The 25,476-nt window shown below is 42.7% G+C and overlaps 2 protein-coding genes across 4 annotated transcripts; one reads left to right on the forward strand and one right to left on the reverse strand.

Moving 5' to 3' along the window:
* Window positions 1-1,716: 1,716 nt before the first annotated feature.
* On the forward strand, window positions 1,717-8,036 carry LOC123182863 (phosphatidylinositol/phosphatidylcholine transfer protein SFH8). 2 transcript variants are annotated; one of them, XM_044595537.1, is made up of 15 exons: window positions 1,717-1,944; window positions 2,050-2,136; window positions 3,045-3,336; window positions 3,547-3,643; window positions 3,748-4,014; window positions 4,108-4,185; window positions 4,334-4,435; window positions 4,531-4,580; window positions 4,653-4,752; window positions 4,854-4,952; window positions 5,040-5,156; window positions 6,388-6,517; window positions 6,940-7,343; window positions 7,480-7,554; window positions 7,678-8,036. In XM_044595537.1, exons 1-15 carry the CDS (start codon window positions 1,719-1,721, stop codon window positions 7,696-7,698), a joined length of 2,145 nt encoding a protein of 714 aa, XP_044451472.1. In that variant the 5' UTR covers window positions 1,717-1,718; the 3' UTR covers window positions 7,699-8,036. The 2 variants fall into 2 exon arrangements, with proteins under 2 accessions (XP_044451472.1, XP_044451473.1); XM_044595538.1 differs by having other exon boundaries at window positions 5,043-5,156.
* Window positions 8,037-8,598: 562 nt separating this feature from the next.
* On the reverse strand, window positions 8,599-15,271 carry LOC123182862 (PH, RCC1 and FYVE domains-containing protein 1). Of its 2 annotated transcripts, XM_044595535.1 has the most exons (11): window positions 14,908-15,271; window positions 14,758-14,806; window positions 13,883-13,950; window positions 13,684-13,770; window positions 13,507-13,596; window positions 13,248-13,334; window positions 13,014-13,130; window positions 10,371-12,506; window positions 10,134-10,277; window positions 9,274-9,665; window positions 8,599-9,088 (listed from the first exon to the last, which is right to left on the reverse strand). In XM_044595535.1, the coding sequence occupies exons 3-11, from the start codon at window positions 13,898-13,900 to the stop codon at window positions 8,998-9,000; spliced, it is 3,162 nt and encodes a 1,053-aa protein (XP_044451470.1). In that variant the 5' UTR covers window positions 13,901-13,950; window positions 14,758-14,806; window positions 14,908-15,271; the 3' UTR covers window positions 8,599-8,997. The 2 variants fall into 2 exon arrangements, with proteins under 2 accessions (XP_044451470.1, XP_044451471.1); XM_044595536.1 differs by lacking the exons at window positions 13,883-13,950; window positions 14,758-14,806; window positions 14,908-15,271 and having other exon boundaries at window positions 13,014-13,141; window positions 13,684-13,738.
* Window positions 15,272-25,476: the final 10,205 nt, after the last annotated feature.

The following is a 25,476-nucleotide window of genomic DNA, read 5'->3' on the forward strand; positions in this document are numbered from 1 at the left end:
TATTTCTTGCCGGGTCCTATTATAAATTCCACACGCCATAGCATCTTTTTGTCATTTTCTGCTCCATTCATGCTTTATTATTATGATGATCTGGTCAGGTCAGCTTGCACTAAAGATATAACGACTTGTTTATGTTCCTCGCAAAAAAAAGAGAAATTTGTTTATGTTAGCCAGCGACCCTGTGCTCCCCGTGGTGAGAGCCGGGAGGGACGATCCAATGCCGGCAGATCACGGCCGGGGGCGATGATGATTGCCAACGACTGCGACAGCCCAGCTACTAAACTACTCCCTCCGTTCCTAAATGTAAGTCTTTGCAGAGATTTTCACTATGGACAATATATAGATGTATCTAGATGCATTTTAGAGTATAGATTCACTCATTTTGCTCCGTATGTGGTCCATAATGGAATCTCTCCAAAGACTTATATTTAGGAACGGAGGGAGTAATTGAAAGGGATTAGTTATTTTCAGAAGAAAAATAATTAGCAGGCAGGCACGGGTGGGCAGACTGTCAGCGGCACCACGGACAAAAAGTTTGCCCCATGCCGACTTCATTGACGTGATGTGCAGCGCACGCCCGTCTTGCTCCGCTGGATCGATGGGAACAGACAAATTATTACAGGACAGTGAGCACGCACTAATTCCATGGGGCCTTGTGGCTAGCTGCCTGTCATTTAGCTCAAGAGGGAACAGTTAGTTCATGGTAGGGGAACAGTCTCTGGGATGCAGCTTAGACCGTTGTTTTCACAAAACATAAACGGTATAGTAAACTGCTGCTGCTGTATTAACAGGGCTTGTGGCTGTAAAATGTCCCAGACTGTGTTCCGTTTAGAGTTCAACGTTGTACAGCCATAAATTACCACGGTGAAACCACCTATGAACAACCTCCACCCAAGTGTCTACGAGCGGCCGGCAATTGTTACCATCATTCGTTGGGCTCGAGGAGAGGATGAACCACCAGCTTAATTAACATAAAGTAACAGATTGTGTCGGCTTTCGTTCGCTTCTTTTGCTAATTATACTTGACAATTTTCTTATTTTTAATGGATGATGAAGTAAATCTTTTGTGAAAATAGTTTACAAACGAAACGACTCACGCACGATAGTTAATCCACTGGCCCTGTTGCACCTAGTCCTACGTACGGATGGTCTGGTTTGCAGTATCATGCAACAATCAGTTGAAAGATGTCGTGCGCATAGCAACACTCATCTTTTGTCTCAGTTTATAGTGGGGAAAAAAGGCAACCACCCTAATCAAACCCTGCCTAGATATTTTTGTTTGTTATAAACAAGACTGCTTGATATTTATAGTTTTATTATCTGTTTGTTTGATCAACTATAGGAAGGCAATGTATCATCATCAATAGATATTGCATAAAAGTGCTCCATAAATTATAATCTCTACTAGTAGAACAATTATAGCAGAATTAAAAAGGAGTGGGCGAGGGAGCAGTTGCCCAACCAACCAAATCTGACTCGGCCAAAACCTTCCACGCGTCACGTCACGGGCACGGCCTCCTGCACTCGGTCTATGGGCGAGACCCCATCACCACCGTCCACTGCTACGATCGGCGCGCATCAACGGCAGACACCAGCGGCCTCGGGCCCCACGGCACCCTCAGATCTATCCTACAACTAGATTCCTATGTGGTGGGTGCACCGGGTCCACGTACCGAACGCGTCCACGTCGCCCAGGTCAACCGTTTCCGGCCCGGCCCATGGGCCGGGTCTACCCGCGCCGTGACGGAAACCCCCGTGCCCCTGCCCTCTGGCTTCTTCTCCCTGCCGGAGTCGCCCGCCCCATTAAAACGGTGGGAGAAGGAGAAGCTTCTCCTCCTCCTCCTCCCCCCGCCCCGAAATCCGCACCCATATTCCGAAATCGAGAGGTCAAAATCTCCGCCGGGAACGAAATTCCCCGATTGTTTGTCTCGTACGCGCCTGGAAGTAAGAAGCTTTTTTTCCCCTATCCAATTCGCCAATTCGGTGTTGGAGCGTGGCGGCGCTTTGCTGCCGTTTTGTTGGCTGAGTTTTTCTGCGCGGATTTTTCAGCGGATTCCGGGCCTGGAGCTTCGCTGGGGAGATCGATTCCGGAGCCGGAGGGGATGTCAGGGCCCCTCGACCGATTAGCCAGGCCATGTGAGTACAAAAGTGTTTGTTTCCTTTTAGGGATATTGTTGTTGGTTAGTCTATTTACTTCAGAATTCAGAACTTGGAGGAACCAATTTCCTAGGATTCGATGTTTCTGGTTCCTCTCGCTCTTTCCTGTATGAACTTAGTTTTTTTTCAATTTTCAATGTTTGGATTAAATAGGCTCGTATTTTGATCATTGCGCTCCTCGAATAGTTATATGGATTGGAGGATTTGGGGCTGCCTGGAGCATGTTCTTCATTTAACACTAAAAGTCCACATGTAAAAATACCCAACTCCTGTGTGAAAAAAGGAAAAATCTTCGAGCAGAAGTCTGTTCTGTTTTCAGTTGTTGTTATTTACTTGGCATCACTGAATGATGTATTATTATATCCCCTATACTCTTACAATGGGAATGACAGCTTACCTAATGCGTGAAGGTGACCTTCCTTAAAAAAGATTGTGTTATTATATCCAGTGCGTGAAGGTTAATAGGTAATCATTGTCAAAGATAACTTTTACACAAGACTAAATTGTAGAGTATAGAAAAATGCAGAAAATTAATTGATGCCACGTGTATAAACCAACAAAGTTCTAAACCATCCAACTAATAATCAGTGCTACTGTGTTAAAAAAACCTAATAATCAGTGCAAGGTTCTTGCTGCTCGTACTCTGTATGGCACTGAACAAAATTGACGACACTGTCCCTTTTTGCAAGTCGCCCTACTAGCACCTGTAATCACAAAGTGTTGTTTCAGCATACGGGTAACTGTATTTGGCATGGGTTCTTGCTGTAGTTCCTTGCAGAACACTATCATCTAGCTAGCCCACTAATTTGTTTTTGTTACTAGAGTAACTGTATCTACTTTTGCTTTGACTACAATATGGAATATTAACATATTATTACTGGGCGCAGCTTTTGAAGGATTTACACATAATGATGGAAAGAAAGAGAGCAGATCGGATGCAGACAACTCAGAAGGAGAGAAGAAGACTAAAATAGCCTCCTTCAAGAAAAAGGCAATTAACGCAGGGAACAAATTCAGACATTCCCTAAGGAGGAGAAGCAAAAAGAAGAATGACAATCAGATTTCCATCGAGGACATAAGACATGTTCAAGATCTACAGGCCGTTGAAGCATTTCGACAATGCTTGCTTGATGAGGACTTGTTGCCACAACAACATGATGATTACCACATGATGCTGAGGTACAGAACCTGCTGATTTCAGGGTCTTAATCTGACAGTATGATATAGATTTCTTTCCAATAGCCCCACCTTAGGAAACCATGTACCAATGTCAATTTCCTATGTGTGCTCAAGAGGCTATCATTACAGACATTGATAGTTGTTTTAATTTTCGAAAAAAAAAGATAATTGTTTTACTATCTGATGTTTATTTATATCAATCATGTGTAGGTTCCTGAAGGCACGGAAGTTTGATGTTGAGAAGGCAAAGCTTATGTGGTCTGATATGCTTACATGGAGAAAGGAATTTGGGACCGACAATATAGAGGTAAAGCAGAAACTTGTACAGATGTAGTATTACATGGATTTAGCATTTTTCTTGCTTAAGAGTAACTTCAGGATGTTGACACTTCTGTTTTTTTTTTAACTCAGGAATTTGATTACGCTGAGTTAAACGAAGTTATGAAGTATTATCCACAGTTTTACCATGGGGTGGATAAAGATGGAAGACCTGTCTATGTGGAGTTAATAGGAAAAGTTGATGCCAACAAGGTGCTGCAAGTAACAACTATAGACCGATATGTGAAATATCATGTCAAGGAGTTTGAGAAATGTTTCCAGATGAGATTTCCAGCTTGCTCAATTGCTGCAAAACGGCACCTGGACTCATGCACAACTATTCTGGATGTGCAAGGCGTGGTATGGCTCTTTACGAAACATTGCTCTCAAGTCTCAACCTTGAAAGTCACATTTTTTAAGACTTTGTAATTGACTACTTTTCTGTAATTCAAGGGATTGAAGAACTTCTCGAAATGTGCAAGGGAACTAATCACCCGACTGCAGAAGATTGACAGTGACAACTACCCAGAGGTAGGTGATCCTATGATGGATGTCGGGCCACAAATTTCAGTTCTGTCATTTCCGTTCTTAAAGAATTATTTCCTGTCATGCGGGCTTATCATTATATTTCTCATGGCCCAACAGTACAGTATCTAACGTGTTCAGAATGCTGCTGCAGACATTATGCCGGATGTACATAATTAATGCTGGCCAAGGCTTCAAGATGTTATGGGGCACAATAAAGTCTTTTCTTGATCCGAAAACTGCTTCAAAGATTCATGTAAATAATTCTATTACGTAGGATTGGTTTGATGCATAATTGTTAATCGATTCAGTACGCAGATACTAACTATATTTCAATCTTTTCACTTGAAGGTTCTTGGAACCAAGTACCAAAATAAGCTACTTGAAATAATTGATGAGAGGTCAGAATCTTTAATCTTGTCTGTGCATTTAAGGTTTCCAGACTAATGCCTTTTTGGTTTCCATTCATGCAGTGAATTGCCAGAATTTTTTGGTGGCAAATGCAAGTGTGAAGAACATGGAGGTTGTCAGAGATCAGATAAAGGTCCTTGGAAGGATCCCACCACAATAAAGGTTGTGAGCTCCTCCTCCCCAAAGAGAGGATATTTCATGCACACTGCTATTTGCCGGGTGTCTTGTGTTTGCTAATGTGACACATCTTCATTTTTTTCCAGAGGGTCCTGAATGGCGAGGCAAACTACGACAGACAAATCGTGACCATATCAGGCACTGATGGCAAGATCATCAGTTATGCTAGGCCACAGCGCCCAAATGTAAGTTCTATAAGCTTGGTTGGACATGAAGATTTGTTGAACCATCTGTTCAATCTGTAATGAATACTTACTATGTTACTATTAAAGCAGGGAAAGGGCAGTGATGCATCTGCTGAGTCTGGGTCTGAAGTGGAAGATGTTACATCTCCTATTGCACCAAAGACCCTCATAACGAATCCTTCTTTGACCCCTGTTCATGAGGAGGCAAGTAGATATCACATGTTGAGCGTACAATCAAGAAACCTGGCATTATCAGCAGTTCAGCATAGTCTGCATCAGTAACATTTTCAACTAAATATAGTGAATGATGTAAAGAGCATTATAAGGAAAAGATTTTTTTTAAATGATCACCAAAGTATGATTATGCTTTTACCAGTTTTTTACCCGAAACTGTTTTATAGGAATTTCTTCCCACAGTATATTTTTATATATTTTCTCAAAAGCAGCAAAGTCTAACCATCTATCTAAGAGCCTAGAAGCTAAAACTGTAAGCAGATATAACAACATATATATAACTGAAGGAAGCAAGAGAAAGAATGATGCCTATCTGAAGTTCTGGACCCAGTCTGGAAGTGACCCATATGATTTCCTCTTTGGCCCTGAGCACCAGCCGTTGCAATTCCTCCTCGAAGTGTTTTCTATAAGCATAAAAACTTGGAGGAACAGCCCTAAAAATGTAAGCATTCCTAGTATTCCAAATGGCCCAAGCAACTAGAATGATTATGTCCGTAGCAAAGGGCAGATTCAGCAGATGCCTGGGATTGCCAATTTGATCTTGAATCCCAGCTGACAAGGCTGTCCAACTGGGGCAGATATTCTTCCAACAGATTTGAGCAAATGGGCAATGGAAGAAGAGGTGATCCCTTGATTCCACAACATAGTGATCACACATGACACAAGTGTAATCTTGAATGAAGTTCTTCCTCTGTAGGAGCTGTCGTGTGTTCAGTCATCATTCAGAAGTAGCCAGAAAAGTATTTTGCGCTTGAGCTGATTACAAGTTTTCCAAAGCCAGGTGATGACAGGAATTGAAATGGAATCTCCAAGTAATAGCTTTTAAGCCTGATCCACCCTGAATTGCTGGACATTTGCTGAAAATTACCAAGAATCAGGCTCATCCCCAAGGATAAGGCCATCTAACAGAGACCGTTCAAATGCTTCTACTAACAAAGGCAAATGGAATTATTCTTTTAACATTCATTTGAACTGAAACTGATCAAATGCTTCTACTGACAAAGGCAAATGGAATTATTCTTTTAACATTCATTTGAACTGCAAAGGCCCTTGCATCCATATACTCCAGTGTTGAGTAATATAGAATTTGTATATATATGCTATCCAGACAACCATGGAAGATACCCCATGGCTACTACTTAGTGACACCTTTATTTCTGCAAAATACATGTTTCTAACAGGTAACCTCTTACTATTTCAGTCAAAATTTGCAGCACATGCATCCACGTCTGCTGCTCGCCCCACTATTGAAGAAAGCATCCCTGTTGTTGACAAGGTTGTGGACGACGGATGGAGCAGCCCCAGAGCTAGTCCAGTGTCCTCTTCCTCAGGTATTTTATGTCGGTGCTTTACTTTTTACTCTCACGGAAAGCCCTTGTCAAGTTGTCCAAAATAACTAGACCTTTCTTACTTTTATTTCAAAATAGTTATCGAGTGTATTTCAGAAGAAAAAAAAAAGTTATGGAGTCCAAGAGGTAGTCTATGTGCATTCCTATGCACTGGTATACTTTTAAGTTGTAACTACATAGTAAATAGTTACAGAAATTATCTATAGAGTTATTTTTTATCCACAAATACATGTACCACCATAACCCTTTGAGCTAACTGAAGAACTACTTCTATTTTATTAGTTTAGTCTAGTCATGCTATTATTAGAGTGTAACCCTGAAAATAACCCTACTGCTTGATTGATATGCAAGCGCACTGTATTGTGTGTTTGTTGATTAACCTGTTTTCTTAACATTTTACCCAGGTTCATTATCCTTGAGAAATCTACCGACCACATTCGAAGGAATTCGGACCTTGGTTGTCGCATGGCTGACAGTCTTCATCGTGACCCTTTTCGCCATGCTTCGAAGTATCCCGAGCAGAATGGCCAAAAGGCTCTCGAACCAATCCAATGATCACGACCACTATTACGTGGACTGCCCTCAAGAGCAAGAGTACAAGGAGGAGTTCCGACCTCCGTCTCCTGCCCCGGCCTACACGGAGAAGGAAATCCTTTCAACTCTGGTAAGACGGCTAGGTGAGCTGGAGGAGAAGGTGCAGGCGCTTGAAAAAAAGCCATCCGAGATGCCATTCGAGAAGGAGGAGCTGCTCAATGCGTCCGCCCGCCGTGTGGACGCCTTGGAAGCCGACTTGATTTCTACAAAGAAGGTAGGATTTCTTTTTTGGCTTAAAGCATATTAACTTTACGGATTTAGTCTGAATGTGCTATGTTTAAAGAGATATGTAGTCCTGTAACAAATCAACAAGGTTATGATGAATTGTTTCTTCTGATTTCCATCTACAGGCCCTCTACGAGGCGCTGATGCGTCAGGACGAGCTGCTCGCATTCATCGACAAGCAAGACATGCTCAAGTTCCGCGTATGTCGCAGTCACCCCACGCCGTTATTTTTTCTAGACACCTGAAGATGGTACTGCCATCTTAAGGTCTTCTGCTACCTCTTCTGTACTAATGCGTGCCCTTCGTGCATATACGCATTGCAGAAGAAGAAACTCTGCTTCTGAGGAGCTTAGACGACGATGGGGGGAGGGAGGCACTTCATCGGCGGAGCTGTTGGTGCGTAAATACTGGAATTGATTGGTCGCCACGATCATGCTCTCCGTGCGCAGAGCTAACCCTTCGTACATATTTATGTATATGTCGTGAGTGTAAATGCATGTAATTTGTGTATGGGAAAAGAAGGCTAGCTGTATATCTGTTTGTATATTGGGCTGCGGACTACTGAGGCTGAGGATCCTGAAATCACCACGGTATATATGATGTGTTGGAGTTGTCGTTGTTCCATGGTACATGATCATATTTGCATCATATGATTGAATGTGATGATTTTTTTTTTGTAGCATGGTCAGTTTGTATAGTATGTATCATTGAATGAACCGATTGTGACCTTGTGCTAGGGTTTGTGATGCTTGATTTTTTGTCGCATCTTTTTAATTTGACCTATGCATGGTGATGGAAATTTGAATACCAAGGGAGGGCTCGTTTCCTGAAGCACGATTGAAGTGTTCAAAAACCCAGATTCCGAATTAACGAAAAGGTGAAAATTCGAAAATGACCTTCTGATTCTCAAACAAAGAGTATCCTTGTCTTGGTCTTTAATGGTTTTTCTACTTTATTACACAGCTGAAAAATAAAGTTGGCTGAGCTTCATAACTTGCTGTTCAGCCATGCGGCCTTATTAACTTTACGGATTTAGTCTGAATTTTAGCGATTACACTGTTACCAATAATGCAGTTCAGCTTCATAATTTGCGCAAGCAAAATTTTGACACTTTTGGATGGTTGCCAATATTTTGATACGCCTATGTTCCATAGCCAATTCTAGTTCGATTTTCTTACCAACAGTGACACGACCAAAACCAAAAGTTTTGGTTGATTTGGCTTGGGCTTGAAGCAAACACAACATTAATTTCTAATTTGTTTACTACTACTGAAAAATGTCCTTCAGTGTCATAACTCGTGTGCAGACTTATTGCCTTACATTCATTTATACATACTTTCTCGAATAATATGTCCGCGAGGATTACACCGTTTGACACAAACTATTTTACCTCGCTGGGAAGCCACAAACAAGTGTTCCCAACCTGAACACACGTTCCCAGCAAATAGGCTCAAGGGAATGGAAATTAAACATATTCCAAAACAAGCAAAAAAATGAAGAAGAAAACACAAGATGATCATCAAAAGAACAAACAGTCGCCAGGATCTTCAGACTAATCGTCAGCTGGCAGTGGGGAACGCGGAATCCCAAGCATCAACGGCGCGATTCGTCTTGTGTAGGTGGCCGATGCTGAGCCAAGGAGCCTAGGTAGGTGCGTGGTTGTATTTCCTGAACACCCTCTCCTGGTTCTCCCTCCACCACTCCTCGGCCTGCTGCTCGGCGAATCTCCTCTTGCTAACAAAGATTTTCAAGAGAAAGAACCGTAAGTAAATATACCCTGGCACCTTCAGAGTTTTGTTATTGGGTTGTTATGTGGTACAAATGCCTCAAACAAGTTGTTGAGATGTATGCCTCTCATTCTCAGAAAAATAAGATTGAGATGTATGCATAAAACAGTAAAAGGGGTGGGAATGGAGTACCTGAACCGGACACGCTTGAATACTTTGGTGCCGTCTCTCAGCTGGATAAGTGTGACATAAACTCCTGGCTCAAACTGCTCGATCAGCTGCACCTCACCATGGGTGCCGTACTTTGGTGCAAAGTCGCCTGGAGCCCTCCCGTTGCTGTCCATGAATCGATGGCATGGAGATTCGCTTGTCAAGGAACTGCCATCCAAGTTAACCATGCTAGCGGACCTGCCGTGGTGTGTTATTTCATGCATCCCGCCAATGGGGAGGCGAGGCTGTTCATGCCCAGAAATGGCCTCCGGTGAATGACTACACTGTCCGGTGAGATATTTCTCTGATTGGCTTTGCAAGTCTTTTATACTGTCAGAGAATTCAGCAGGCACCTTATCTACAAGCCCCTTGAGCTGAATATTGAAAGGAAGTGAAGTTACTATGAGCATCCACTAATACAGATCAACAAAACATGGAGCGGATCTTGCTATATGAGCCACTAAATACAAAAATGCTCCCTCCGTTCCTAAATATTTGTCTTTCTAGAGATTTCAAATGGACTACCACATATGGATGTATATAGACATTTTAGAGTGTAGATTCACTCATTTTGCTCTGTATGTAGTCACTTGTTGAAATCTCTAGAAAGACAAATATTTAGGAACGGAGGGAGTAATACCTTATTGCTTGTTTCATTTGAATATCCCTGAAGCACACCTCTTATTGTATTTTTATTGAAGTAATTATATAGAGGTGTGAACACTTTAAATGGTGTAATAGAAGAAAGCACAATAAATATGGCAGCATGATAGGCAAAAGAGGGCTCCAATAAAGAGTTCAAGTTGCATATATAGTTAGAAAGGAGTGGTAGTCTACTATACCTCTGTGTCAAGAAACCTAATAAACAACATGGAATTGCGTCTGCTAGATTCTTCTGCAGCTAGAGAGGCAGCGCTTTTAGCTCTTCTTTCTGATTTCTGTAGTTGCTCATCTTGGACTTCACATTTCTGTTTTAGCTTATTAACCTATCAAAATTATGGGATTTTATCAAAATCAGCTAACCATGCTAAAGCCAAGAAGATACAGTAAACAAAATGACCTAGACTTCTAAATCATACCTGAGTTTGCAACTTTGAGATGTCTTGATTCAGCGTCTCATTAGTCTTCTTCAGGTTATCGATATCTTTGGTGTCACTTTTAACAGACAGAGCACTTGCCATTGCTGGAGCTGGACTTGGCTTCTTATGAGATTGTGACACCACAGGCATGCCCATTCCCATTGGCGCCATGTTTACTCCCATTCCCATTCCCATACCCATTCCGCCCATTGCGCCCATTCCCCCCATTCCGCCCATCCCCCCCATTCCGCCCATTCCTCCCATTCCTCCCATTCCCATAGGCTTTACAAAAGTAGTTGGGACTGCCAAAGCTGTAGCAGGACCTTGGGGTGCCCTCGCATTGGACACAGGGTCAGGTTTTATCTCACTTCTAACTGATTTTGAATCTGCATACTTGACTGGCTCTGCTGTTGCTGCTGTTGCTAGCCTTGAAGGCCTTATGTCTGGCCTCTCTGACTTATCTTTGATATCAACAGAACGACGAGTCATGACACTCTTTTTGTTATTAAATGGACTATTGGTGCCGCCGCTATCTGCAGCTTTCAGTTTCATGAAACATGAATCACATACACGATGTGGCTTGCCAGGAGTTGGTGCCAATGCAGCCTTCAGGACCTTCCTTGAACTACATGCATGGCAATGAACAAGCCCGCAATTGTAACAATTGTGCCTCTTCCTTGTGAAACCAAAGGGTTGCCTACACCCTGAGCAGACAGACTGATCTGCACCTGAAACCCACTTATGTATGCAAATGCATGTCGTAAAGTTTGAACCACATGCTATACTTTTAACGTGACGGTCTTTTAATGCGTCCACAATAGTTGGTTTCTTCTTATCTTCAATGCCACCATGTCCCAGCCTTCCATTGGCCCCCATACCCCAAGTATATACTTCGCTCCGTGAAGTCAAGACTGCAACATGGTTAGAGCCACATGAGATCTCTTCAACCAACTCACTGTTCAACTTGTCTTGTACTTGGCAAGGTAGTTTACCATCGGCTTTTGGATTCCCAAGTTGTCCATTACTAGAGCTACCCATTGTGAAGACATGACCAGATGTGGCAAGTGCAACAGTCATACTATGTCCACAGGCTACCTGATGGAAATTATTATCAACAAGGGCTTGAACAACGGTGGGAACTAGCCGAGCCTCCTTGTCTCCATGACCTAAGCGATTCTTATCTCCATCACCCCAGGTAAATAGCTTCCTGGATACCACATTCATGCCTGTCTGACTATTGGTCTCCACAATTGCTGCGGAATGCCAGATACCACATGCAACTTTCATCGTTCTGAATCCACTCAAAGATTCAACTTCCTTTGGATAGGAAACACTATCACGATTTCCATGCCCAAGAGCACCAAATGTCCCATCACCAAAAGTGAATACTTTTCCACTTGACATGGCAAGTGCTGAATGCCATGAGCCACATGCAACAGACAACACTTGAAGCCCTTCTAAAGGTCCTGACACTCGCTTTGGAAGCCAGTGGCTAGCCCCAAGGCCATGTCCTAGCAATCCGGCATTGTAAGAACCATCACCCCAATTGTACAAATCACCAGAGGCAGTTACAGCACAAGTATGAAACTCCCCGCATGCAATATACTCCACATTGGACACTGCTAAAGATTCAACAAGTTCGGGGCGACTAATATCTTCATCAGTTCCATGACCAAGCCGCCCACCAAGTTCTTCACCCCAAGTGAACACTTCTCCTTGTCTGGTAGTAAGAGCAATGTGCCTCGAACCACATGATATCTGCTGTACGTCCAAAACAACATCCGACTCAAGAGGTTTAGGAATCAAAACATCTGTTTTGGAGCACAGAAAGTTTGAGGATCCTTCTGGGGGGAGCACATCAGTCCACACCTCACCCCATACATAAACATCACCAAGGGATTCTATATCATCTGGTCCAGAACCTTGACTGGAAGAACTAGGGATGCTGCTGGAAATACTAATCCGACTACTGTCTCCCGTACTTACTCTTAGCATATTTGCACGATCTGATCTAACATCTGCTCTTGAAGAATTCAATGAATAGGCTGAGCCATAACCAGCCGAGTAATAAGTGCGGTTAATACTTGAGGCAATATCTAGTCTTGCATCATACGCATCTTGATATTGGGACACTTCCTGAAAAAGGGATACGCTTGTTAAACAAGAACATTCTGAAATTTATGATCAAGTGTAAGCCACTCTCCAATCTTAGCCTGATACAAGGAGCGGTAAGATGGATACATAATAGGGAATCAGATACTAACTAATCCACACAACAAATAAGAATTAAATGGTGTCCCAAGCATTGCTTCCTTAGCACAGTACTGTCGTAAATCACATCAGTGCGCAAGTATAAACTCTTCTAGTTTAACAGTTATAATCTTGTATGCTCAAATAAGATAAGTAACATAGTTTACGTGCACCATTATTGGGCAGCTTAGGGAAGCTGAAGCACCTCACAGGTCACTAGTAGCTTCTAAAAATTATGGCTTCTAAAGGAAGCAAGCCGTTGCAAAAGGACTTAACTAATTAATACTGGATGATATCGGAATGCTGTCTCAGTTACTTTATAGAGGAATGCTTATAATATTTGTGTTGATGGTAAATAATGAAATAAACTGTTTAGGAAGACCAACAACTTACATCAGAAAATGATGTTCTATCACTTTGGCAATCTGTTGGAAAATTTACACGGTATGAAGTAATCAGTGTCTCAAGTGTTGAAAACCACACTTCAACTTCTGCTTGATCCTTGCAAACCTGTAGATCAGCTAGAATTCCGTGTCATTATTGTCTTGGATTGATCATCGTACGAAGCATATCAAACATGAAGCATTTCACATCAGTTCAAATGAGTATAAAGAATTTATCTTTTACCAGATCAAGGGAACGTTGGCCGTTCTTGTATATCAGTGAAAATGATAGGTAATCCTTCTCAGGGCGTAGAAACCTCCTAAAAACAGCCTGTCAAAGAAGGGCAAATGCATAAGGTCCCAATTCCGGATGTCAGATAAAATTAAACTGAAATACTACATAAACTCATCTTGTAAATTCTTGGATATAAAATTTGATCCTGTGAATGTAAACCAACAACGTAACCACCAACGATTAACTGATCGGTGGTAGTTCAACTTACAGTTCTCTGTCCAGGTATGATTTTAGACACGGACGACAGTCTGAGGCACTTCTCCTTGCTGTGCGAGTACCAAACTAGTGCTGTTTCGTCCTGTAATGAGAAAATAAGGACTTGTGTTCTCATCCTGTAATAAGAACATGAACATTGGTACCACACAAAACGCACACAAAAACTTACACTAGAAAGTCTGAACTCACGAATCTTGGGTTTTCCCTTCCGACTATACTTGATAAGCTTGCTGCCTTTCTTTAAAGTAATAAGGGCCTTTCGGACATGTAAAATATAGTCCAGATTAGCATTGCTGATTATTCAACAAATAAATGTGTGTCCAACCAAAAACGGCAAATGATACACAGCACAGTATGTGGAATCTCACGTTATCATCTGGTGTCATCTAAACTGCAACAGGTCACCATTCTATTTTCGCCTTTTGATTACTTGTGTCTGCACAGATAAACTCATAATGGGGTACCAGCATCACAACAGGCAGATAAAAAAAATGAATATATATAGGCAAATGAATGTGATTTTGGTGCCTAAGTGTTCCCCGCATCCCCATTGCGAGTGCGAAGGTGGTTATGAACTTATAATGCACTGTTCCAAATTCAGCCTGGTATAGCCAACAAAAAAAAAGTACTTTTTAGTTCATATATGAATAATGCAGGACTATGTTCCAAAATCCGCATATTTCTCAAATGGAATGTCCCTTATTGTAAGCCATGGATACTGAAATTTTACCGATTTATATAATTTTGGGTGTGCTACGTCGACTTGAAGAGGAACTTCACCTAATCTTTAAATATAAACCATGGCATTTCTGCAAATGGGGAGGTGGTGTGTGTGAGTGTGTCCAAGGGACCTTGTGTCCCCTTCACAATTTGCGAGCCATATGATGCTCTAAAAGTACTAACAACATTATAGTAGAAAGCTGATAAAAGTCATCAAAAGTTGTCGAGAACCTGAAGACAACTATTGATATATTTGCCACGGCAAATATATGTTCCCGGTAATAGCAACAAATTCGGATATCAAAACTTGCAGGTCTACATGACTATCTATACGACACCTGTGATTTTTTCAGAACTCCTGAAACATTCTATCACACACAAAAATTGTAAAAAGGGGACACAAGCTCGCCTGAACAATTTATGGTTCGGCTGCGCATTTCATTTGCAGATGTCACCAGGCACGGGTTCTCCCTTTAATCTACGGAATATGCACTAAATTGTCGAAAATAAACCGCGGCCGCACCTTGGGCAGCGCCAACCAAGATTGATCTTGGGCGTTGAAGAGGGAGAATCTGATCGAACAAGTAATGTGTTAGATTAATTAATCAACAGGGTACCAACCAGGCAGCGATGGACTGGAAGAATCGGTCCAATCAAAGCTAGGGTTCCTTACCAGCAGACGGAGGATCCAGTCCGGGTCGCTTATGCGAGGAGGCTTGGGCGGGTAGCTGCGTCCCGTCGCCGGCGGCGGGGTCGCCGATGGTGGGGCATTACGGGGTGCGTGAGGCAGAAAAGGAGGAGAAATCTCCGCACGGACCAAAGAAATCCAGCCGGTCTGGGCGGGTCTCCGATCCACTCCGCGGCAATCCAGAGGATGGGAGGAGGGAGTGGCTCCCGCGAGGTGGCGGGAGGATGCATGGCGAGGAGCGGAGCGGCGGCTTCGGCGGCGCCGGACGCGGGAAACGGATGGATCCAACTCACCGGGATTGCCGGGGAGGAGGGGACGAGGTGGGGAAAATATCAAATGACACTACCACCACACAGATGCTCCCATTTTTTAAAACTGCATGCATATGGTTGAACGTCAAACAAAAAAACTACAACGGCACATGCAATGGAGGATTTTTACTACCATTGTTTTTTTTAACACAGTAAGGACGCAAGCGCTCGTACATACGCGCATACACTCACCCCTATGAACGCACACACACTTACACCCTACTCCTATGAGCATCTTCGAGAGACTGAGCCGGCATATCTTGAGATTTACAAAGTCATCTTAGGCGCCTCGTCATCGAAGGGAACGTGACTTGAACCCTGATGGGCTGGGGATATCACTGTCCTTCTAACTATCTAACCACAGGTTGGTTCACTACTACCATTGTTCCTAAGTACTAGCCATGTGCGTTGCAACAAGATAAGTATTGACATCTCCATCAAAACGTATATCAATGTGACACGACAACATCTGGACGGTGTCACCTCGTGGCAACAGGGATTCGCATGTCCAGGTTGAAATCTACTTCCTCCTTTGTTGTGGTTATGTCACGAAAGTATTAAAAAATGAATTATTAACGCAAGATTCGTGGACTCCCGAAGATTAACTCATTAATTCTAAGGTATCCCCCTCGTAGCAACAATCCGGAAATGTGGTCTTACTTACAAACCTGCTTAACTTATATTCAAGCAACCATCCATGCAAATCCAGTAATTTTATTTATTTAGATCCAATTAGCCATGCTAGACCAAATCCATTTAATTCCTTGGCTCTCTCTATTCCTTGATTCTTGAAGTGGCTTCCCGCTTTCCACACAATTTATAAATGTATAAAAATTGATGTATTCTCGAGCAAAGAGTATAGTGGAACTTTTTAATTAAATAATAAACCTATTTTTTAGCACAAGCACATGCTAGGTCAGCTGGATGGGGCCTTTGGGGTCATGAGTTCCAATCTCAGAAAGCACAAATATTTTTGGCTACTCCTTTTAGTCTGTAGAAAAAAGGTACAATACAGGGCCTCCTAACATATTTAATTTAACATATCTAGTCAATTTAAATGGGGGTGAAAACACACATATATATTCGCTACTCTTAATCTATAAAAAAAGGTGCACGGCAGGCCCTTCTACATACTTTATTCAACATATGTAGCCAATTTAAATGAGGTAGAAAATATTTAATATTTCATAGCAATTAATTAGGTTAATTAAAGTTATACTCTAAAAAGAATTTTATATTAATTAACAGGAACGACTAATAGCATGGTTGGAAACTAAGCATTTTCTGGTCAAATTATATATAAAAACTATTTTAATCCGAGTTACGCTTGCAAAGTTATAGCATGATTAACATATCCACTGTAAATAATAAAGACCAGTGACCTAAATGGGCTAAAAACAGAGTGAACTTGGTCCACTGTAGCTGGACGCGGAATACTAGCCAGCGCCCATGTGCGTGTGACAGTGGCTACAGAAGTTGGGCTGAAGCCCAACAGATAGAGAGAAAGAAGAGGGACTTAATACTGGACCGCAGGTTATTTAAAAAGAACACGGTGGGGCTTTTTATAAAACATACAACGACGGACGGGAAGAAACACTCTGTACTTTACTAGTAGGTTTAGATTTACATCACGGCGATGTTTTCCATGATTAAAAACTCAAAATTAAATGTGTCAAAAGATTTTTGATTATTTTTTATGAATTGTTCATAGGACATGTGTACATCCCCCAAAATTTTCAAAATACATGACGAAAAAACCAAAAAAATCTGCATGATAAGTATTCAAGAGGACAAAAGAAAAAACTGACATTATTCATGTTGAAACTGTCTGTTTTGTTTCTCTTTGTATATTTCAGTTTTTTTTATTTTTTAGAGGGGGTGGACACATGTCTTTTGAACATTCACAGTTGTTTGAGAATTTTTGAAACTTTTAATTTTTTGTTCTAAACTAGAAGCATGAGAGCATATGAAAGGTGCTATTACTGGATATTCTTTTGGGGTAGTGATATTTTTTTATCGTAGTACTCCCTCCATTCACAAATACAATATGTTCTAACTTTTTTATGAATCGTTCTATGTAGACACGTTTTAGTGTGTTTGTTCACTCAATTCAATCCATATGTAGTCTATATTAAATATCTAAAACATATTATATTTGTGAACGAAGGAAGTAGTTGTCTGGATGTTGATGTATGAGGTGAGCGTAGGAGTATCCTCAAATTTTATGCACGAGGGTGAGACTCGAAATCGGATTGTTTAGCGCATCAACCTGTGCTGCTAACCGGTATGACTCTAGGCCTTTCTCACTATTTTCTGATGTACGCATAGAATTTCGGTATGTTCTCGATACCCTCATGACAATTACTTCTTCGACCTAACTCATCTGCAAAAACTAAACCGGCACATGTAATGGAGGATTTCTACTCCCATTGTTCCTACTTACGTGACCGTGTTGTGTTCGATGAATAAAAACTTGAATTTAAATGTGTCAAAAGATTTCTGATATTTTTTATGAATTGCTCACATGACATGTGTACATCCCATAGAAAATCCAAAATACATGACGAAAAACAAAAGGACGGCATGAAAAGTGTCCAAGAGGACAAGAGAAAAAAAACTGACATTATTCATGTTGAATTGTCTTTTTGCTTCTTGTATATACCAAATTTTATTTGATTTTTTTAGAGGGGGTGGATGATTGCTTGTATCTGAGTTGGTATTCCCCAAAAAGAAGAGATGATGCAGCACAACAACGGTAAATATTTTCCTCAGTTATGAAACCAAGGTTATCAATACAGTAGGAGGACCAACCAACACTATGTAAACAACACCCGCACACAAATAACAAATACTTGCAACCCAACGCATAAGAGGAGTCATCAATCCCTCCTCGGTATTGAGATAAATTAAATTGTATGAGATTCAATAAATAGATCTAACAAAACACAAAATAAAATAAATAAGAGAAAATTGCATCAAGGCATTTTTGGTTTTAATATGATTGGAAATGGATCCAGGGGCCGTAGATTTCACTAGAGACTTCTCTCAAGAAAATAGCATACGGTGGGTAAACAAATTATTGTTGAGCAATTGATAGAAAAGCGAATAATTATGATGATATCCAAGACAATGATCATGTATATAGGCATCACGTCCAAGATTAGTAGACTGACTCTTGCCTACATCTACTACTATTACTCCACACATCGACCGCTATCCAGCATGCATCTGAAGGAAAATATGCCGTAGAGGCAATAATAAAGTTGTTATTTATATTTCCTTATATCATGATAAATGTTTATTATTCATGCTAGAATTGTATTAACCAGAAACTTAGTACATGTTGAATACATAGACAAACTGAGTGTCACTAGTATGCCTCTACTTGACTAGCTCGTTGAATCAAAGATGGTTAAGTTTCCTAGCCATGGACATGAGTTGTCATTTGATTAACAGGATCACATCATTAGAGAGTGATGTGATTGACTTGACCCATTTCGTTAGCTTAGCACTTGATCGTTTAGTATATTGCTATTGCTTTCTTCATGACTTACACATGTTCCTATGACTATGAGATTATGCAACTCCCGAATACCGGAGGAACACTTTGTGTGCTACCAAACATCACAACGTAACTGGGTGATTATAAAGGTGCTCTACAGGTATCTCTAATGGTGTTTGTTGAGTTGGCATAGATCGAGATTAGGATTTGTCACTCCGATTGTTGGAGAGGTATCTCTGGGCCCTCTCGGTAATGCACATCACTATAAGCCTTGCAAGCAATGTGACTAATGAGTTAGTTGCGGGATGATGCATTACGGAACGAGTAAAGAGACTTGCCGATAACGAGATTGAACTAGGTATTAAGATACGACGATCGAATCTCGGGCAAGTAACATACCGATGACAAAGGGAACAACGTATGTTGTTATGCGGTTTGAACGATAAAGATCTTCGTAAAATATGTAGGAACCAATATGAGCATCCAAGTTCCGCTATTGGTTATTGACCGGAGATGAGTCTCGGTCATGTCTACATTGTTCTCGAACCCATAGGGCCCGCACGCTTAACGTTCGGTGACGACCGGTATTATGAGTTTATGTGTTTTGATGTACCGAAGGTTGTTCAGAGTCCCGGATATGATCACGGACATGACGAGGAGTCTCGAAATGGTCGAGACATAAAGATCGATATATTGGATGACTATGTTTGGACATCGGAATGGTTCCGGGTGAGTTCGGGCATTTACCGGAGTACCGGGGGTTACCGAACCCCCCGGGGAGTATATGGGCCCTAATGGGCTTTAGTGGAGAGAGAGAGAGAGAGGGGCGGCCAGGGAAGGCAGCGTGCCCCCTCCCCCTTGGGTTCGAATTGGACTAGGGAAGGGGGGGCGGCGCCCCCTTTCCTTCTCCCTCTCTCCTCCTTCCTTCTCTCCTACTCCAACTAGGGAAAGGGGGGAATCCTACTCCCGGTGGGAGTAGGACTCCTCCCAGAGCGCGCCATAGAGGGCCGGCCCTCCCCCTCCTCCACTCCTTTATATACGGGGGAGGGGAGCACCCCAAAGACACACAAGTTGATCATTGTCTTAACTGTGTGCGGTGCCCCCCTCCACCATAATCCACCTCGGTCATATCGTCGTAGTGCTTAGGCGAAGCCCTGCGCCGGTCGCTTCATCATCACCGTCATCACGCCGTCGTGCTGACGAAGCTCTCCCTCGACACTCAGCTGGATCAAGAGTTCGTGGGACGTCACCGAGCTGAACGTGTGCAGATCACGGAGGTGTCGTACTTTCGGTACTAGGATCGGTCGGATCATGAAGACGTACGACTACATCAACCGCGTTGTCATAACGCTTCCGCTTTCGGTCTACGAGGGTGCATAGACAACACTCTCCCCTCTCGTTGCTATGCATCACCTAGATGGATCTTGCATGTGCGTAGGAATTTTTTTGAAATTACTGCGTTCTCCAACAGTGGCATCCGAGCCAGGTCTATGCATAGATCTTATATGCACGAGTAGAACACAAATGAGTTGTGGGCGATAATAGTCATACTGCTTACCAGCATGTCATACTTTGATTCGGCGGTATTGATGGATGAAGCTGCCCGGACCGACATTACGCGTACGCTTACGCGAGACTGGTTCTACCGACGTGCTTCGCACACAGGTCTGACGGGTGTCAGTTTCTCCAACTTTAGTTGAATCGAGTGTGGCTACGCCCGGTCCTTGTTGAAGGTTAAAACAACACACTTGACGAAAAATTATTGTGGTTTTGATGCGTAGGTAAGAACGGTTCTTGCTCAGCCCGTAGCAGCCACGTAAAACTTGTAACAAGTAGAGGACGTCTAACTTGTTTTTGCAGGGCATGTTGTGATGTGATATGGTCAAGACATGATGCTAAATTTTATTGTATGAGATGATCATGTTTTGTAACAGAGTTATCGGCAACTGGCAGGAGCCATATGGTTGTCGCTTTATTGTATGAAATACAATCGCCATGTAATTGCTTTACTTTATCACTAAGCGGTACCGATAGTCGTAGAAGCAATAGTTGGCGAGACGACAACGATGCTTCGATGGAGATCAAGGTGTCAAGCCAGTGACGATGGTGATCATGACGGTGCTTTGGAGATGGAGATCAAAGGCACAAGATGATGATGGCCATATCATATCACTTATATTGATTGCATGTGATGTTTATCCTTTATGCATCTTATTTTGCTTAGTTCGACGGTAGCATTATAAGATGATCTCTCACTAAATTTCAAGGTACAAGTGTTCTCCCTGAGTATGCACCGTTGCGAAAGTTCGTCGTGCCGAGACACCACGTGATGATCGGGTGTGATAAGCTCTACGTTCACGTACAACGGGTGCAAGCCAGTTTTGCACACGCAGAATACTCGGGTTAAACTTGACGAGCCTAGCATATGCAGATATGGCCTCGGAACACTGAGACCGAAAGGTCGAGCGTGAATCATATACTAGATATGATCAACATAATGATGTTCACCATTGAAAACTACTCCATCTCACGTGATGATCGGACATGGTTTAGTTGATTTGGATCACGTGATCACTTAGATGATTAGAGGGATGTCTATCTAAGTGGGAATTCTTAAGTAATTTGATTAATTGAACTTTAATTTATCATGAACTTAGTACCTGATAGTATTTTTATTGTCTATGTTGTTGTAGATAGATGGCCCGTGCTGTTGTTCCATCGAATTTTAATGTGTTCCTAGAGAAAGCTAAGTTGAAAGATGATGGTAGCAACTACACGGACTGGGTCCGTAACTTGAGGATTATCCTCATTACTGCACAGAAGAATTACGTCCTGGAAGCACCGCTAGGTGCCAAACCCGCTGCAGGAGCAACTCCAGATGTTATGAACGTCTGGCAGAGCAAAGCTGATGACTACTCGATAGTTCAGTGTGCCATGCTTTACGGCTTAGAACCGGGACTTCAACGACGTTTTGAACATCATGGAGCATATGAGATGTTCCAGGAGTTGAAGTTAATATTTCAAGCAAATGCCCGGATTGAGATATATGAAGTCTCCAATAAGTTCTACAGCTGCAAAATGGAGGAGAATAGTTCTGTCAGTGAGCATATACTCAAAATGTCCGGGTATAACAATCACTTGATTCAACTAGGAATTAATCTTCCTGATGATAGTGTCATTGACAGAATTCTTCAATCACTGCCACCAAGCTACAAGAGCTTCGTGATGAACTATAATATGCAAGGGATGGATAAGACAATTCCCGAGCTCTTCGCAATGCTAAAGGCTGCAGAGGTAGAAATCAAGAAAGAGCATCAAGTATTGATGGTCAACAAGACCACCAGTTTCAAGAAAAAGGGTAAAGGGAAGAAGGGGAACTTCAAGAAGAACGGCAACCAAGTTGCCGCTCAAGTGAAGAAGCCCAAGTCTGGACCTAAGCCTGAGACTGAGTGCTTCTACTGCAAAGGGACTGGTCACTGGAAGCGGAACTGCCCCAAGTATTTGGCGGATAAGAAGGATGGCAAGGTGAACAAAGGTATATGTGATATACATGTTATTGATGTGTACCTTACTAATGTCGCAGTAGTACCTGGGTATTTGATACTGGTTCTGTTGCTAATATTTGAAACTCGAAACAGGGACTACAGATTAAGCGAAGATTGGCTAAGGACGAGGTGACGATGCACGTGGGAAATGGTTCCAAAGTCGATGTGATCGTAGTCGGCACGCTACCTCTACATCTACCTTCGAGATTAGTTTTAGACCTGATAATTGTTATTTGCTGCCAGCGTTGAGCATGAACATTATCTCTGGATCTTGTTTAATGTGAGACGGTTATTCATTAAATCTGAGAATAATGGTTGTTCTATTTATATGAGTAATATCTTTTATGGTCATGCACCCTTGAAGAGTGGTCTATTTTTGTTGAATCTCGATAGTAGTGATACACATATTCATAATATTGAAGCCAAAAGATGCAGAGTTGATAATGATAGTGCAACTTATTTGTGGCACTGCCGTTTGGGTCATATTGGTGTAAAGCGCATGAAGAAACTCCATTCTGATGGACTTTTGGAATCACTTGATTATGAATCACTTGGTACTTGCGAACCATGCCTCATGGGCAAGATGACTAAAACGCCGTTCTCCGGAACAATGGAGCGAGCAACAGATTTGTTGGAAATCATACATACTGATGTATGTGGTCCGATGAATGTTGAGGCTCGCGGCGGGTATCGTTATTTTCTCACCTTCACAAATGATTTAAGCAGATATGGGTATATCTACTTGATGAAGCATAAGTCTGAAACATTTTAAAAGTTCAAAGAATTTCATAGTGAAGTGGAAAATCATCGTAACAAGAAAATAAAGTTTCTACGATCTGATCGTGGAGGAGAATATTTGAGTTACGAGTTTGGTCTTCATTTGAAACAATGCGGAATAGTTTCGCAACTCACGCCACCTGGAACACCACAGCGTAATGGTGTGTCCGAACGTCGTAACCGCACTTTATTAGATATGGTGCGATCTATGATGTCTCTTACTGATTTACCGCTATCGTTTTGGGGTTATGCTTTAGAGACGGCTGCATTCATGTTAAATAGGGCACCATCTAAATCCGTTGAGACGACACCTTATGAACTGTGGTTTGGCAAGAAACCCAAGTTGTCGTTTATGAAAGTTTGAGGCTGCGATGCTTATGTGAAGAAGCTTCAACTTGATAAGCTCGAACCCAAATCGTAGAAATGTGTCTTCATAGGATACCCAAAGGAGACAGTTGGGTACACCTTCTATCACAGATCCAAAGGCAAGACATTCGTTGCTAAGAATGGGTCCTTTCTAGAGAAGGAGTTTCTCTCGAAAGAAGTGAGTGGGAGGAAAGTAGAACTTGATGAGTGATGACCCACAAGTATAGGGGATCTATGGTAGTCCTTTCGATAAGTAAGAGTGTCGAACCCAACAAGGAGCAGAAGGAAATGACAAGCGGTTTTCAGTAAGGTATTCTCTGCAAGCACTGAAATTATTGGTAACAGATAGTTTTGTGATAAGGTAATTTGTAACGGATAACAAGTAATAAAATTAAATAAGGTGCAGCAAGGTGGCCCAATCCTTTTTGTAGCAAAGGACAAGCTTGGAAAAACTCTTATATAAAGGAAAACGCTCCCGAGGACACATGGGAATTATCGTCAAGCTAGTTTTCATCACGCTCATATGATTCGCGTTCGTTACTTTGATAATTTGATATGTGGGTGGACCGGTGCTTGGGTACTGCCCTTCCTTGGACAAGCATCCCACTTATGATTAACCCCTATTGCAAGCATCCGATGAGGGAGTCCTGGATTAGGGGGTCCTCGGACAGCCGGACTATATCCTTTGGCCGGACTGTTGGACTATGAAGATACAAGATTGAAGACTTCGTCCGGTGTTCGGATGGGACTCTCCTTGGCGTGGAAGGCAAGCTTGGCAATACGGATATGTAGATCTCCTCCCTTGTAACCGACTCTGTGTAACCCTAGCCCCCTCCGGTGTCTATATAAACCGGAGGGTTTAGTCCGTAGGACGACAACAATCATACCATAGGCTAGCTTCTAGGGTTAGCCTCTATGATCTCGTGGTAGATCAACTCTTGTAATACTCATATCATCAAGATCAATCAAGCAGGAAGTAGGGTATTACCTCCGTCGAGAGGGCCCGAACCTGGGTAAACATCGTGTCCCCTACCTCCTGTTACCATCCGCCTTAGACGCACAGTTTGGGACCCCCTACCCGAGATCCGCCGGTTTTGACACCGACATTGGTGCTTTCATTGAGAGTTCCACTGTGCCGTCACTGTAAGGCTAGATGGCTCCTTCGATCATCGGCAACGATGTGATCCAGGGTGAGGTTTTCCTCCCCGGACAGATCTTCGTATTCGGCGCCTTTGTACTACGGGCCAACTCGCTTGGCCATCTGGAGCAGGTCGAGAGCTACGCCCCTGGCCATCAGGTCAGGTTTGGAAACTTGAACTATACTGCCGACATCCGCGGAGACTTGATCTTCGACGGATTCGAGTCCATGTCAGGTGCGCCGCACAATCATGACGAGCATGACTTAGCTCTGCCGTCGGACAGTGTTCGGGAGATCACACCTGCAACTACTCCGGCCCTCAATCCGGAACAAATTGCGCCATCTGAGGACGGGTGGATAGACCCCGCCACGGAGGCCGCGCACTCAACGGCGATAGAGCCGAATACTGACTTCACCTCCCACGAGACCCGTGTTGCCGAACCGTTGGATTCGTCCCCGGCCATGGGACCCGAGCCGCCTGCGTCCGTGCCTATCGAATCTGATTGGGCACCAATCATGGAGTTTACCTCTGCGGATATCTTTCAGCACTCGCCCTTAGGCGACGTGCTAAACTCGTTGAGGTCACTCTCCCTGTCAGGAGACCCTTGGCCGAACTATGTCCGGCTAGAATGGGATGCGGACGATGAAGAAATTCGCTCCCCACCCACCACCCACTTAGTAGCCACTGTCGACGATTTGACCGACATGCTCGGCTTCGGCTCCGAAGACATCGACGGTATGGACGACGATGCAGGAGACGAACAAGAACCACCGCCCACAGGGCGCTGGACTGCCACCTCATCATATGACATATACATGGTGGACACCCCCAAAGAAGGGGATGGCGATAAGACAACGGAGGATAATCCCTCCAAGAAGCAATCCAAGCACCGACGTCAGCGGTGCCGCTCTAAG

Source organism: Triticum aestivum, chromosome 1D (assembly GCF_018294505.1).
Source record: "Triticum aestivum cultivar Chinese Spring chromosome 1D, IWGSC CS RefSeq v2.1, whole genome shotgun sequence".
Taxonomy (NCBI): Eukaryota; Viridiplantae; Streptophyta; class Magnoliopsida; order Poales; family Poaceae; genus Triticum; species Triticum aestivum.

Bases quoted from the DNA above. Each gene is read 5' to 3' on its own strand.
- LOC123182863 (XM_044595537.1), top strand. From the start codon at position 1,719: ATGGGCCGGGTCTACCCGCGCCGTGACGGAAACCCCCGTGCCCCTGCC. The intron at 4,753-4,853 runs GTTGTGAGCTCC...ATTTTTTTCCAG, and splicing joins AGGATCCCACCACAATAAAG to AGGGTCCTGAATGGCGAGGC. The intron at 6,518-6,939 runs GTATTTTATGTC...CATTTTACCCAG, and splicing joins TCCAGTGTCCTCTTCCTCAG to GTTCATTATCCTTGAGAAAT.
- LOC123182862 (XM_044595535.1), bottom strand. The intron at 10,278-10,370 runs GTATGATTTAGA...TAATTTTGATAG, and splicing joins TCTCAAAGTTGCAAACTCAG to GTTAATAAGCTAAAACAGAA. The intron at 9,666-10,133 runs GTATAGTAGACT...TTCAATATTCAG, and splicing joins TTAGGTTTCTTGACACAGAG to CTCAAGGGGCTTGTAGATAA.